Source organism: Scaptodrosophila lebanonensis, unplaced genomic scaffold (assembly GCF_003285725.1).
Source record: "Scaptodrosophila lebanonensis strain 11010-0011.00,11010-0021.00 unplaced genomic scaffold, SlebRS2 tig00000080-arrow-pilon, whole genome shotgun sequence".
Taxonomy (NCBI): Eukaryota; Metazoa; Arthropoda; class Insecta; order Diptera; family Drosophilidae; genus Scaptodrosophila; species Scaptodrosophila lebanonensis.
The window spans coordinates 1,112,949-1,129,845 of NW_022060561.1; the positions used below are offsets into that span (position 1 = coordinate 1,112,949).

The 16,897-nt window shown below is 38.7% G+C and overlaps 2 protein-coding genes across 2 annotated transcripts; one reads left to right on the forward strand and one right to left on the reverse strand.

The window, feature by feature from the left end:
* Positions 1-711: 711 nt before the first annotated feature.
* On the reverse strand, positions 712-4,720 carry LOC115626029 (tenascin). Its single transcript, XM_030521280.1, has 3 exons — positions 4,622-4,720; positions 2,710-2,765; positions 712-2,653 (listed from the first exon to the last, which is right to left on the reverse strand). Exons 1-3 carry the CDS (start codon positions 4,718-4,720, stop codon positions 712-714), a joined length of 2,097 nt encoding a protein of 698 aa, XP_030377140.1.
* Positions 4,721-7,354: 2,634 nt separating this feature from the next.
* On the forward strand, positions 7,355-16,448 carry LOC115626030 (tenascin-X-like). Its single transcript, XM_030521281.1, has 3 exons — positions 7,355-7,528; positions 7,585-8,162; positions 15,056-16,448. Exons 1-3 carry the CDS (start codon positions 7,355-7,357, stop codon positions 16,446-16,448), a joined length of 2,145 nt encoding a protein of 714 aa, XP_030377141.1.
* The last annotated feature ends 449 nt before the right edge of the window (positions 16,449-16,897 follow it).

A 16,897-nucleotide genomic window follows, 5' to 3' on the forward strand; every position in this document is an offset into this window, starting at 1 on the left:
CATATAGATATAGTATATCTTAAGGCTGGATATCTAGATCTGACGCTTAAAATCTGACGAGCAGGAAGTAGCACATCTTTTTCAATTCACCCCACCAGTTATCTCATGAGAACATCTGCGAGTTTTCAACATCTATCATGTAGATATAGTATATCTTAAGGCTGGATATCTAGATCTGACGTTTAAAATCTGACGAGCAGGAAGTAGCACATCCTTTTCAATTTATCCCACCAGGTATCTCATGAGAACGCCTGCGAGTTTTCAACAAATAGCATGTAGATATAGTATATCTTAAGGATATCTAGATCTGACGTTTAAAATCTGACGAACAGGAAGTAGCACATCCTTTTCAATTCACATCCCATTCACTGTAATATAATGTTAATATGTACAAAAATGTATGCAGCAGCAAATGTAACTCAAGCTCTAATTTCGGAATTAATATAGTATTGTGTAATTTATTTTGATGCTTGCATCCCTTACGTATCTAGCCATAATATAATTGCATTATTACTTATGTATGTCTCCACTATATGTGCACAGAATGAATATTTCCGCATACTTACGAGTACGCGTATGCAATGTTCGATGCCAAGCATTTGTAGCTAAATAAGTTCTAACGATAGACCCTACGACACATGTTAACAAAATACGAACCGAATAGATCCAAGAATATTTATCTATGTACAACTAGTTGCATGCGTGTTCCATTTAATCACCCTCGCCAATCTCCTGTTCACTGAGTGGCTCATCGCCCCCACCACTACCACCGGGTAAGTGTAGGCCATATCCAGGGTTTTCGATGAGATGCACGCCCTGCTTATCGCCAGTCGATCGTCTGCGTTGCCATTCACGCAGCACAAGCAATATGGTGAGCAGGAAGAGCAGGAGAATCAGGAAGACTATGGTCATGATGGTCCATCTCGAAATTGGAATGGATAGCTTAGTACTTAGAGTTTCGATAGCAGCTTCAGTGCAACTTAAGAGACCGCTCTGCTCGTCCAGTTGCGCCCTAAAACCGTGATTACAGCTGCACATATCGGGCGCCACACACACGCCATTCCCACAGCCCTGCTCACACACGGGCTCGCACTCCGTCCGACTGCCAGCGAGCAGGCGATAGCCGGAGAGGCACACACACTCGTTGGGCGCCTGGCACTGCGCATTGATGCATGTCTGTTCACACTGGGCCACACAGCGGTGGGGTTCGCTTGAATTGGTCGCCGCATAGCCCTCGGTGCACTCACATCGATTGGTGGCCATGCAGCGTCCATTTTCGCAGCTCGGGCGACAGGTGGGTATGCAGAGATTGTGGAACTTGGTGTCCTCGTAGCCGGGCCAGCATTTGCAGCTGTTCGGCTCCACACAATTGCCATTGATGCAGGAGGGCAGGCAAATGGGATCGCAGATGGCCGTGGAGTTCTCCCGCAAGCGGAATCCTTCGTAGCAGCGACAGATGCCGTTGCCCACACAGACGCTATTCACGCATTTTTGCGAGCAGAAGGGCTCACAGCTGCCTGTTAGCCAGCGCTTGGCGAAGCCCTCGTCGCATTGGCAGGTGTCGGGTGCAATGCAACGTCCATGATTGCAGTCATTGGTGCAGATGGGCTCACAGATATCGGGATTCGAAGGACTGGGTCGATGACCCGGAAAGCAGCGACACTGCTCGGGCGCCACACAGGAGCCGTGAATGCAGGGACGCGTACAAATGGGTATGCAGTAGAAGGAGAGCAGAGCCTGATAGCCAGGATTGCAAGTACAGATGCCAGGACTGCTGCAAACGCCATTACGACAGCTGCGAGGACAGTATGGCTCGCATTCCGTCTCGCTGCCATTGCGAAAGGCATATCCGGCATCACAGCTACAAGTGTCCGGGGCCGTGCAGCGTCCGTTCACACAAGGCTGCCGGCAGATGGGAGCACAGCGATGTGGCGAAATTTTGGCATAACCGTCATGGCACTCACAACGTCCGGGCTCCTTGCAGAAACCATTCTCACAGCCACGGAAACAGGTAGGCTCACATATCGTACGCGAACCATTTCGAAACGCATGTCCTTCGGCGCAAGTGCAATGATTGGGCGCCGTGCAGGTGCCATTAATACACGCCTCCTTACACACAGGCGCACAGCCGGCGGAAGCTTCAGTCTCCGCCTGGACGTAGCCCGACTTGCAGACACAATGTTCGGGTGCCACACACACAGCATTCGCGCATCCACTGCTGCATATGGGTTCACAGCGATTCTGTGTGGTCAGATCTGGCTCGTAGCCCGGCTTACAGCTGCACTGGTTGGGCTCACTGCACACTCCATTCTCGCACGCATCCTTGCAGACGGGCACACACTTGTTGAGCGTCTCGTCCCGAGCATAGCCCGAGTTACAGATGCACTTGTTCTGCTCCTGGCACCGTCCATTCTCGCAGTCCACCTTGCACATCAGCTCACAGGCCGTCTGGCTGCCATTGACGAACCCATAGCCGTCCCAGCATCTGCACTCGTCGGGTGCACTGCAGTTCGCATTGAGGCAGGGCTCCGAGCACACTGGTTGGCACTGCGATCGATCCTGCACATTGCTGTAGCCTTTGCCACACAGACACACCTGTGGCGAGAGACACTGGCCAGTGGCACCGCAATCGCCACACTGTGGCACACATTCGCTGCAGGTGGAAAATGCATTACTATTCGAGAAGACGCTCGCTCCATTTAAACTTACTCTTTCTCGTTGCGATCGTAGCCCTCGCAGCACACCTCATCGACGGACATGTAGGTCTGCGAAATGAAAAAGGAGCAGCTGTAATATAAATTCTTAATTGGAACAAGAATCATGTCCAGGTGAGTATTTCAAATAATTAGTGAACTTTCTGATTAAGCCATAGTTACAACTTATTAGTAATACAACAGGAAATCAGGGTAGTTGCATTTAAATGATAAATGAAGTCCTTTTTTAATTGTTATTGCAATATCTGTTTTTATACTCTGCACCCCATAAAGTATATACATATATTCTTAATTAGCATGACGAGAGAAATCGATCTAGACATTTCCGCCCGTCTGCCTGTCTGTTTGTCCGTCCGTCTGGATGAATGCCTGGATTTCGAAAACGCTTGATCGCACGTTAACCAAACTTCGTATATAGACGCTCCTAGCTCCTAAGCTACACGTTTATTTATTTATTTTTTTATTTCCCCTCCCCTCTCCTCGCTGCAGAATTTCGCCAATACTGTCCACATTTTCAAATATACATAAAACAAACTACACACTTAATTAATAAATAATTAGCTACTTTTTATTTAAATTTCATCCAAGTCGGTCAATTCTAAGAAAAGTTATTAGCGAAACAATTTCACTCCAGTACTGCGCCCCCAAGCTGTAGCATTCAGTACGCTCTTCTTCTTCTTTTTGTTTCTGCTAGAGACACATATAACTAAGTGTCGGAAGTTTGTCTGAGTACAGGGTATTTAACTGTCGGGCTTGCTCGACTGTAGCGTTCCCTCTTGTTTTAACATGGCCTTTATTTCTGCCTGCATTATTTTCTCGTTAATGTCTTTTATCGAAATACAATTTCCCTGTGCCCATTGAATGCAAGTTTCAAATGATTTTATAGCAACTGATCCGATGATCTTGATTGATGATTTTGATTATTTTTATGATTTTGATTATTTCAATTAAAATTAGCGTTTGACGAACACTCTGTTTCAAGAACCATTTGCAGAGAGCGTTTTCCATTTTTAGGTATTCGGAAGATTTTAGAGTTTGCCGTTTCCCTGGTCCAGATTTCATATTTCTGGACAATTTGAAAATTTAATCTCTTTTATTTTTTATTCGTGTAATTGGTGACTTGTGCAGCTTAAATTCATTACCAAAAACTTTTGTCGATACTTTTAAATTTTAATTTATTAAAAATTTCTCCTTATTGTTTAAATGTTATGAATTTTTACCAACGCTAAATTAAAGTTGCAATTACCGGGAACATTTTCTTTGAAGAGCTGTTTTCATGGAGTTTTCAAAATCGAGAAGACGCATGTATCGAGGGTTGCAGCTAACGAGCTTGTACTGCATTAATAATAATAAAGCAGATAGTTGCATTAGGTTTCTCTCTTCTTATAGCCTATATAAAATGGAAACCATTTTGTCTTAGAGAGAGAGATTCTTGGCATACCTTACAAATTTAAAACATTGATCATGTGTGCAAATTTGGGAAATATAGTTATTACCGAGCGTCTTCTAGACCGGAAAGACATGAAGCTAAAAACTTTTTCGAGTTTTGGAAAAAAGTATTTCTGTAAACGCGTTGAAACGATGCTTCATTCATTATAAAAAACAATGTAATATTTAGAATCTTGTTATCACATCAAGAGTCACATTCAAATTGTTCTCATAAAAACATTTGTTGAGAATTATTTACGCCTAATTCTGTTTTTACACGCTAGATTGTATGTATAATTTAAAATGATTAAATTAAAATTATTAAATTTAAAATTATTGAAAATGTTGCCATGACAAACAAATAATCGAAAAAGAATTTCACATTGGATTTTAACAAATTAGAACATTTTCGTTTGCCACTGATGTATTGGAAATAGATAAATATGCTCTCTATTGAGAAAATAGGGCATTTTTCTTACCTCTCTTCTGGGTCGCACCACCAGTGGACCACAGTCTGTGGTGCAATTAGCTAGTCCCTGATATTTTCGCATTGTCACCAGATTTACGCGCATCTTCATAACACTTTGCGGGGCACATGAAATAGGTGAGGAGGAGGAGGAGGAGGCTTAAATCCTACTATCGAATATTCCGTAAAAAAGTTTTCATAACTCACGGCACATGATCGACACAGGCCAGGATCATTGCAAGGCCTGCAAGGCATATCACGAACTGGCGCCACATTTGCACAAAAACGAACACCGACACTTGATTTGTACACTGTTTAGTGATGGATTTACAATTAAGTGGACAATCGCTTGAGCAATTGCATTTAAGTAAACGAGCAAACGATCAAAAGCGGTAGATGCGGCAGACAGGAGGCTTATCAATGCTGCGAGCGCACACATATAGAAGTCATACAAGTATATGTATATAGTCTTCCATATAGACGCGAAAGATAGGCACTCTGTTCTTACATTTACGCACTTTCTGTCCATGTGTGCGAGTCGTTTATTGAACTCACTCCCAAAGAGACGTCAGCGTATTAAGAATCTGCCAGCAACAGATCTGCGAGTGCCTATGTACGTGTATGATATGAGTCGAGTCGTCTGAGTTCCTTGACCTTGGTCATGAAATGTTTAAATCTTTTCCAGATTTTGCTTATCAATCAATACAAATGGAATGTATTGCCAACAAATCTGATCAGTAATAACCAGATGAGCTTTCAACATAAACAATTTGAGTTGTCAGCATAATAGCAGTTTTCAAAAGTTTATTTTTAAAACTGAAAACTAAAAACGTTGTATCACCACGTAATTAACTAAAGCATCCCCTTAGAATTCTTTGGTTGTGGCATGCTATTCCGTAAGTATCTGCAGTCTTTTATACCCTACACCCAAAGGATGAAAGGGTATACTAGTTTTATCTTAAATAGTAAATAACTTAACCCTTCTCCTACTATTTGTTTATTAAAAATTTGAACACCTTTTATGAGAATAATTTTTATTGAAGAACATTTTTGACACTTGAAATAAGCAATTACATATAAATGATAATATATTTAGCAGAATAGTGGACATCATGTTCTTTTCGCACATCTTTTGTATATTTTTCAAACACAGCTAAGACTGTAGATACATTTTACGTGAGCTTAAGCCAACTCTTCATTCGGTAATCTCTCTCTCTCTCTATATATATATATATATATATATATATATATATATATCTCCTTCTTCTCTCTGCGCAATATTTAAATCACACAGATTTGTATTCCAACATCTACATTAGGATGATAGCGATAGCTTGTGACGTTTTATCTGTGTTTGTTAAATGGACGCCTCGGTGAAAAGTTTCAGCACAAGAGCCCCTAAGTTGTAGGAAGAATAATTATTGCAAAAGGCAAACGGGTGGATGGGCATTGAGATTTGGATTCGTATTGTCATTAACATTAATATTCTGCTCTCTGGATATTAGAAACGTATGTACACACCGAAAACAATACATCCTAATGCATTTCTTTACAGCAGTAAAGAAAATAAGCAATATATTTTCAAAAAGTAGAACAAGCATTAAACTCTGGTCCATCTACTGTAATTAACTAATTAAAGCAAATGCTGTACCACATCTGATCTCTTTTTATAGCCTGTACCCAAAGGGTGAAAGGCTATACTAGTTTTGTGCGCATGTATGTAACACACAGAAGGAGGCGTGGCAGACCCCACAAAGTATATATATTCTTGATCAGGATGAGAAGACGAGTCGATATAGCCATGTCCGTCTGTCCGTCTGTCCGTCTGACCGTCTGTCCGTCTGTCCGTCTGTCTGTATGAGCGCAAGGATCTCAGTAAGTACAAGAGCTAGGATAACCAAAATTGGTATCAAGGTTCCTATAAGCCCTAGGCAGAACGAGTTTGTTTATTTTTTCTGATACACCCCCCCACTCCCCCGCAATTCGTATTTTTTCTTATAACTTCCGTAATTCTCGGAATTTAAAAATCAATTTTGGTAGGTACATCCAGTTAGTACTAATGTGTCCGTGTGCCAAATTTCATCATGATAGGTCAATTCTGAAGAAAGTTATAGCCATAAGTAAAATCGCTGCTCATGCGCTGCCTGCAGCTCTGTCGGCAGCGCTGCCCGCAGCTGTTGTTGTTGTTGCTGCTTTTGTTCAACTTTGTGCTGCATACATACACGCATATGAACACGCATAGGTACGTGATGTAAATGTATGCTGTTTAAACTGAACATAAACATGTATTCTAATTTAATTAAATTAATTATTTTAATTAATTAATTCATTCATTTTTTTTAATAATTTAATTTTTTTTTAATTTTTTTTTTTTTAATTTTTCCTTTTTGTGGAGAGTACAAGCTATTTTACTGTCGGGCTTGCTCGACTGTAGCGTTCTATCTTGTTTGTTTTTCATTACCTGCTTAACCCGATCTTTAAAGAGCTAAGTCCATAGTTCTTTAGTAAAATAGATTAATTAGAAATAATATGACGAATTCTGAAAACTGCATGACTGTATATATTTTGATGGGATCTGTACCCTTGCTCATGCAAACCGCACTTTTTCTTAGTCATGACTTCGAATAAAATATGTGAAATTGTGCGGAACTAAGTTCAGTTTCAGATTTCCTCCGCAGCTAACGGAACTATAACGAATCGATCATTCCATTAAAATTATTTTGTCTATCCTTGTTACAAACTCAATATGCTTCCAGTAAATATCATCTTGTTTCTTTTCCTCCCACTTGTAACGGCGAATGTGGATAAAGATCCGAATCTGTGCTTGGAAAGTAAAATTGTTTACTACACCGAAATGGATATGTCCGGGAAGAGATTTGGTAATCTTTTTGGTTTACCTTTTTCCCCGGGAAAGATAGTGGTAAGCATTTAGTAATCTGGAAAGTATTTATTAGTCGTTGAAATCTTGTTTATTAGAATAAAACTAGATTAGAGCCATATCACACCTGTTGCGCGGGATACTCTCGTGACTCCCAAGAACACAAATGTCAGCCTATATGCAGCAAGGGCTGTCCAGCTCATTCTACATGTGCAGAGCCGGATGAGTGCGTATGTGGATCGGGTTATGCCGATGGCCATGACGGAACCTGTCAACCCGTCTGTTCGCCCGCCTGCGGGAACAATAGTTACTGCAAGGAACCGGATGTATGTCCCTGCAATCCTGGATATGCGCGAAGTACAAAAGCAGTTCGAGGCGACTGCAAACCGATTTGCGATTATCCCACATGTGGACTAAATAGCGCGTGTGTTAGTCCAAATCAATGTAAATGTGCAGAGGGCTACGAAGAAGTCGATGCGAATAAGACGATTTACAATTGCAAGCCCAGATGCCACGAAACTTGCATCAATGCCACCTGCAGTTCACCGAATTATTGCACATGCAACGAGGGCTACCAATATGTAAGCGATCGTAACGGGACTGCGTGCAAGCCAATTTGCGAGGGCTGCCAATTTGGAGATTGCATATCGCCTGGCAACTGCCACTGCTGGGAGGGGTATGCGAAATTTGAAAGCTCTACTTCCAGATGCCAGCTCATAACAACAACGACCACAACAACAACAACTCCAAAGACGACTCCAACGACCACAACAACAACTCCAAAGACAACTCCAAACAGCACAACAACATCAGCAACAGCAAGAAATGTTCAATGCACTATAAACTGTACTTGCTGGCAGGATTATGACGATGATGTGATGGCTCCAGGGCCACCAAAATGCCTGACTCTCTGCACAAATGGCGTCGAGAAGGACTGCTTGAAGTTGGCGAATTGCCGATGCGATCCATTGACGCATCAATTAAAATGTACTCGGGCTATCCAAAAGGATTACAATTTATCCTCCGAAGCCCATGAAATACGCTACGTATGCGAATCGCATGTTTTTGATTCTCGCGTCGCAACTGTAGGGATAAACAACTTTGGTGTGTTTATGGCAGCTTTTGTCGTGCTTGCAATAATTCTATATTTCATTTATTCCCTTATCGCTAATCGAAGAAAGCGGGCAAACGCGTATTATCCACAAGCTAGTTGGCACCTGGGACCTGAGGAGGACAGTGAAATTGAAAATCTTTAAGTTCATTTAAAAAAAATTATATTAGTCACTTTGTGGGACTCTGCCACGCCTCCTTTTAACCTGTCGGTTGGGGATATCATAAGAACGTCGAGTATGTTAGTAATGGAAAGATTGTTGAAATTTAATCTTAATAGACAGCTCCCAATAGACAACTCTCAAAAGAGAACTCTTAATAGACAACTCTCAAAAGAGAACTCTTAATAGACAACTCTTAAAAGAGAACTCTTAATAGACAACTCTTAATAGACAACTCTTAATAGACAACTCTTAATAGACAAATCATCAGAACAACCCGAATGCAAGCACAAATAATTATGCATGTATCATCATACAAAGTTTACAGCTTTATTTTTATGGAATATTAATTAGTTTAAGAGCTCGTTACAATTATAAATTCATCTCCTAGTATTTTTTGCAAAAAGAAGGATTATTAATAATTGTCATGTAAAATAAATCTATTTTAATAAATTATGAAATTAAAAATACACACAATAAGTATTGTGTGATGGCTACCACTTGTTTTTTTATTTTATCGATTACTAAACATTAGTCTTTATATTGAAAGCTTCAAATAGTAGAAACCCCGTTGGCTGATTCACACAACAAACCCGCATTTATAATTGTAATCAAATTTTTGAAAACAAGAGAGAACGCTACAATAAAATTTATTGTTTAATTTTATTCATTCGCTGCAAATATAAAGATTTATTTTCAGTTTTACTAATCAAATTTAATTTAATATAACTCATTTATGATTATTCTTAAAGTTTAATTTTTTTAATCAAAAATAAATCTCAAGCTGGAAAATCCCTGCCTTTTTTATAGGGAATAACGACAACATTTATATATATATTCTTAAAAAAATATTTTCACGCAAAAATACAGCTTGAGTTTTATTTTTTTTTTTTTTTTTTTTTTTTTTTTTATCGAAAATAACGATAATTTTTGTTATCAAAAATAAAACTCAAAGAATAATCATTAGTTTCGATTTTCATTAATTAAGATGTAAAAAAAAATTCAAAATAACTCATTAAATTTTGAGAGACGTAATAAAAATTAATATTTGTGAATCATGGTGGAAATGCATAAATAATCCTTTAAAAGGGATATTGGTAAATCTTTTCATTTGAAAGAAAAAGCAAGTAATCATTATTTGCGGTCCCTGGAAAAACGGAATGTTAGAGTCGTGCGGACCGGCACTTAAATACAAAACTCCCAGAGCTATTAAGAAACAAAAGCGATATGGGATTTTTTAAAAATATATTTATTTATTGTTAATTAATTGTAATGCTTTCATTTAAAAATAAGCTTATGTAATTAATTAATTAATTTTATATTCTTATAGTGCATAAAAATTGAATGGCAAGGTCGACCAGATGTGACATCTTCAGTCTCCTCCTCACACGCCATGGTAAGACATCTTCATGGGCCCGTAGCCGACCCGTAGCCGCCTCCTTGGTCCTTTGCGATATTAACGGATCTCATGTACCAGTCAACAAGCTTAATGTTCTGGCTTGCAGAATTCGAATTTTGCCTAGATGGGATTTTGTAATGTAATTTTGTAAATTTTATTTTAATTTGTATACAAATAAGAACTTTATTGATAATGATTAATTATAGAATGAAATAAATTTTAAGTAATAATAAATGAATTATTACTTTTATTATAAAATATATAACTACAAAAAAAATTGTTATTTTAATTTGTTAACAAATAAGAAATTTATTGATATAACAAACAACCAAAAAATTATTTGTTTATGTTTATCGCTTATTCTTCTTTTTGTAAAAGGAGCTGTGTTTATCCTTTATTTTTAAATTGTCACTTACCATAAGGCAAATATTTTATACAGTTTTTTTAATTTCAAATAAAACAACTTTTAAAATACAACAACCTTTCTTTTTATTATTAATTTGCTGCAGTAAGCAGGATCTGATCCTTTAACTTCAGGCAAACATAAATCAGCAGCAACTCCTTAAAAGTGTCCTTTTTTATTTACACCAATTGTGTCCAGTTGAGTCGCTGCAACGATTTATCTATTTATTTATTTAATAATTAATTGGTTTAAAACCCGGTTTGGAACCGGCTGCCGTTAGAAAAGGCGTAGCATATCATACAGGCGCAGAATTAAATTTTTAATTTAAAAAAAAACTGCCTCTTGCTGCTGGTTTATGTTCGCCTAGTACCTCAGATTTTGGATTTTAGCATTTGCAGGCGATTCTGTACATTTTGGGAAAGCCGCAGTTGTCCTGTGCTTAGTTTGCAAACTGGCACTTTTTCTAAGTACCAGGCGAACATAATGCAGCAGCAAGATAATTTAAAAAAAAAATTAAAAATAAATGTAAGCCAGGTTTCAAACCACGTGCTGCCAAATGGTTTAAAGCCCGGCTGCCAAATGGGTTTGAAAGTCACTGCCACAATGGTTTGAAGACTGGCTTACATTTGCAATTGGTTTGAAGCCCGGCTGCAAAGTGGTTTGAAACCCGGCTTATTTTATTTTTAAATTTTAATGAAAATCATCTTACTGCTGGTTTCTGTTCGCCTGGTACTGCAGATTTTGGTTTTTAGCAACCGCAGCCACTTTGGCCATCGACAAACTAAACATAACCGCCCTCTTCACCCCCTCACCCACCAGACTATTACAAAATCCTTTTAAAATTTGTTTAAAATCATTTTTATTTTCTTTTACTTACAAATTTAATAAATTAATAATTATGGTTCTTAATGTAAATTGGATACATGCAAAGAAAAAATAAAGGATAGGAAATAAAATGTAAAAGGACATCCATCAATATTTTTATTCTAATTATTATTATTATAATACTTAGAATCAATTTCTTCGTTTTGCTCCTGGTGGCTTAAACTTTTATTTGCCATTCTCACTTTGCTCATTTGGCGAGCTGTCGGAACTTCAAAAAGGACATCCCTTATTATTGTTATTATAAATATTATTATAACTATTTTTATTTATATTATAAAATAATTAATTCCTTCGTTTTGCTCCTTGTCGCTTAAACTTTTGTTTGCCATTCTCACTTGGCGAGCTGTCGGAACTTCAAAAAGGACATCCCTCATTATTAATATTATAAATATTTATATTAAAAATATTAATATTAGAAATATTTATATTATAATATAATATTATAATTATTTCGGGGCTTATACTATCTTTTTTCATTCTCATTTGCTCATTTAGAGAGCTGTCGGAACATCAAAAAGGACATCCATCATTATTATTATAATAAATATTATTATAATATAATAATTATAATTATTTCCTTCGTTCTGCTTCTCGTGGCTGAAACTTTCGTTTGCCATTCTCACTTTGCTCATTTGGCGAGCTGTCGTAACTTCAAAAAGGACATCAATTATAATAAATACATATAGATATAAATAAATACATCCATATAAATATTATTATTATTATAATAATTAATTTTACTATTATAAGAAAGGCAATTCCTTGGTTTTGCACCTCGTGTCTTGAACTTTCGTTTGACATTCAAATCAATCCGACTTCTGCTCCGAAGATTGATTCTGTCGTTGGCTAATCGCCGGAATGCCCTTGATGTTGTGTTTTTCCAAGAACAATGATTTCGTCTGCCCCATTTGATACCCTTTTGCATCGAAAAAAAAAAACTGAAACTCGTACTTTCTCGAACTTAGGAGATTCTTATTCTTTCCGAGATCCTTGTGTCCATACAGACAGTCAGACTGACGAACATGGCCAGATCGACTGGTCCTGTCATCTTGATTACGAATATATATACTTTGTGGTGTCTGCCACGCCTCCTTCTGTGTGTTACATACCTTCGCACGAAACTAGTATACTCTTTTACCCTTTGGGTACAAGGTATTGCGTATGAAGAGAGGATCCGTATATGTGCCTGAAAGAAAAGATTGTTTACTGCACCGGAATAACGTTGATTCCCAGAAAGGATGTAGCTTTGTACAGCAGCTTTTTGAGTTCAAAAACTGTTTCGAGTTTTTCAGAAAACAATGTGTAGCGTACATTTAAGCTAAATATTCATATTGTGATAAAAAGTACACTCATTTAACGGCATGATAAGATAGTTAACGACTAGCCATACGCCTTCATAATGCTATGACGTAAGTTGTGGTTTTTTTTTGAGTTGTTCAAACAAAGGCATAAACATAGTGAGTAATTGCTATAAACTAAAAATAAAAAGGCACGTACATAATTGGATATAGAATCAAATCTGGATCTTGCAGAATCTTTTCCAGAATCAAATCACTTCTTAAAAAAGCCTTTCAACTGCCAATTTCCACTTCATTGTGGTCAAGTTATTTGAAATGTGAACATTCATCTGTGCTTTAATATACATATTTGAATTAAAACGAGTGAAAACAAAGTGCTTCTCAACTGATTCTCCAAAACTCCCCAGTTCCAATTTTAAATGCAGTATGGATATAAAAGTAGAATTATAGTTTTTATGTTTTTTGTCCAATCCACAGTGTCAAGAGCTTACAATGACGCTCAGCTTATTCATATCTACAGTAAACGGATGCATGATATCAGCAATTTCTCAACTTTTACCACAGAACGCTCGCCAGTCGAGCTTCTAATGTGCGAATAGTAGCATCAAGCGGATAGCGATTGCAATATACTCAGCTTCCCATATTAACGGCACACTAATATGGCACGAAATTTTTGGAAATGCCTCCTTCTCTGCAGTTGGATAGTGGCCAGCGCATATGGACAACGGATTTGCCCGAAACCCATGCAAGTGACGTACATGAAACTTGTTGAGAGAACCAAAATGGTGATGGTCAGAGGAGTGAATGGGTTGCTCCATCAACATCTAGACACTCGTGTAGTGAAGTTCAAAGTTCCGGAGGTAAATTAAACCCATTAAGCTCTACAAATAAGACGTGAATAGCAGTGCATTGGAGAGGCCGGATACAATAGAAGGGTTCGAACTGGACCTTGCATGTCCTCTACACAGCCAGAAACTACTATAATTCTATAGCAATTCTGTTATGATATGGTAATAGATGAAATAGCTATTCTCTGGTAAGAGTGAATAGCCTGTTATGTGTCCCAAAAGTTTGGTAAATTGTACTTTAGTTTTCCGCCTAGGCATGTCCTTTGTAAAGTCGTCCAGTTTATGATTATTTGAAAATGTTGGTCAGTTGTCATCATAGCCTGGTTCCATTTCTTGAGATGTATTCTAGAAACATATTTCTATTGGAACTGCGTCTGGTTCCATTTCTTGAGATGTATTCTAGAAACATATTTATATTGGAACTGCGTCTGGTTCCATTTCTTGAGATGTGTTTTAGAAATATAATTATATTGGAACTTTACGTCAGGTAGCTCTTTATATTACTTTATATAATATTGCAAAAGAACGACCAACACTAATGAGATAATGTTTTGGGACAAGCTAACATCGCGATTATCAGTTTCACATCCAAAGCTAAAGTCATTAGATTTTCCGATTTCATGAATTTTTTATTCTCACGAATATATTTTAGTTTTTGCCACACTGTAGCAATCCAAAATCAGTTGTCCTTTGGATCTTTTTCAGTAGTCGTCTCCCTAAAGTAGTTACCTTCATTTGCTGTATATATTTATATATAGATATATATTTTTTTGTGGTTTAAAATAATGATAGACTACACGTTATGGGATATACGAATATATGGCCAGATTGCCGATAAGTTGCGAGGTCCGTTCAATTGCTATATCCTCAACTATTATAGCCGACAGACCGACCATATCAGATCACTATATCATATAGCTGTCGCACAAGGTGGAATAATATTGTTGAAAGCCAGAGAGAAAATAAAATTTAGCTTGTTTCCAATAATGTTTTAACAGTCTCTCGCAGTGTAAACTGAAAATAAAAACTACAGGAAGAATAATACGAGAAATTACAAAAACTTTTATCCACTTATACCATGTCCATGCATTAAATATAATCCCTTACTTACCCTAAAATTAGTTGCATAAAATCAAAGATTAATTAATTCACTGAGAGATTGGTTTTGATCTGAATGAATTTTCCACTTGGAAAGCTAATTGAGAAACCATTTTTTGAAGAGGTCTTGAGGTAGAGTACTGCGATAATTCGAATTTCTATTTCAAATTAAGGACAGGAATACAATTCCCATTTACAGCAGATTGAAATAAGAAGTCTACTGCTATTCATGGCAAATTTCATCACGTGTTATACAATTGAGAGGGCTATAATTATTTCGTCCACAGATTGGTTTTAGGTGGACTTACAGAACAGTTTGCTGTCCAGGCTACAATGGAACTGTGGACAATTGTCAGCCCATCTGCAGCCCAGACTGTCCGACTGGTCTGTGCAGCGTGCCAGGCACCTGCAACTGTGAGCAAGGACATCGTTGGAATGGAACTGTTTGTGAGCCGCAGTGCGAGCAATGTGAGAGCAACAGCTATTGCCAGAAGCCAGGTGTGTGTGCCTGCAACGAGGGCTACCATATGGTAAAGGATAATAATCAGTGTGTGCCGAAGTGCAGCGAAGAGTGTGGAGCTCATTCGTTTTGCGCCCAGCCCGAGGAGTGTAGATGCCAGCCAGGCTATGCAAAGGTAGCCAACGCGTCCTGTCAGCCCACATGTGAGTCAAGATGTCCCCCAAACACGCATTGTGGCGCACCCAATACCTGCCTCTGCCAGGAAGGCTACTACTTGGACGATCACGAGTTATGCCAGCCCAGATGTACGAACTGCGGGAAGCACAGTCATTGCACGGCCCCCGGAGTCTGTGTCTGCGATGAGGGTTATCTGAAGGCCCATTGGAGCACTGACTGTTTGCCCAAATGCATTATGTATTGCGGCGATCACGGCCACTGCTCCAGTCCCGGGCATTGTGAATGCGATGCCGGCTATGAAAAAAATCAGTTTGGAGCCTGCCAGCGCATTTGTTTGTCCGCTTGCGGGGCAAATAGCCATTGTACAGGCAATGGAGTTTGTGAGTGCATTGCAGGGTATGCCACAAAGGATGTGGCATCTGCGGAAGGCTGCCAACTTATCAGCAACAACTCAGACTCACTTCTAGCAGCGGTCCCTTTAACAACAACAGCAACAGCAACAATCGGGACAACGTCAACAACAGTCCGTTTCGTGCCGTGGAGAACAGAGTCCCCTTCGGCAACTACAACAGAAAAAGTGAAACCGACCACAAGAGCTGGAGCTGTGCCCCGAAAAATACTCGAGTTGGACTTTGCCATCAGCCAAGCAGTTTCTTTGTGCGCCAACAAGTGTGAATGCTGGAAGGAATACGATGAATTGGGTCCTTTGAGCTCGTCTAGCTGCACAAAGCTTTGCATAAATGGCTTGAAGACATCCTGCTTAGATTTATCCTACTGTCGCTGCAATCCGTCGAGTGATTTGATTTGCAATGGCACCAGTCCCGTCTCTGGCGAAATCAATTCCGATTCTGCCGAGTCCGATGAGATCCGCTTTGTTTGCACAAAGGCTCCTTCAAAACCCAGCCCAGCCACAGATCCATCCCAGGGAAAGGCTGAACTACATGCCGACAAAGTTGGCACCAAGTGGCCAACAATTTTGGGCTGGTGTTTGGTGGCTTCTCTGCTGGTGATGGCCGTCGTGGGCAGCACTCTCCTCTACCTCAGACACAAGCGCCAGAATGCGGCACGTGGCAGTTACTCCTCCCCAGGGCTCTTAAGTGAAAGTTTCGAGGAGGACCTTTAAAGCCATCTATTCATTGTATGTAAGGAGAATCAAAAATAACACTATTTTACAAATAAAATGTTGATTACTTGGGAACAATGGTGAGGAATTCAATTAAAAATGTTGAGTATCCTGTTGTGCTTTAAAAGTTCGTTTAATATAAATCGTTGAGGCTCAATAAATGGGTTGACTGCAAAGAATTCCATTTCTCAATTTCTGGCAAGCATACTTGTAGAAGACTTTCTCCATATCAGTACTCCACTATCAGCTCTTGGGCTGGTCTCTGGAGAATTTGTTAGGTCTATTTCTAGATAAACTATCAAAAATATATATATTTGTAAATTATGAACATAGTTGTGCAGATTCCTATTTTATTTATCAGTTTTAAAATGTTAAATACTTCGAAATAATGATGAGGAATTCAACTAAAAATTTTGATCATCCTGCTGTTCTCTGTATGCAAGGAAAAA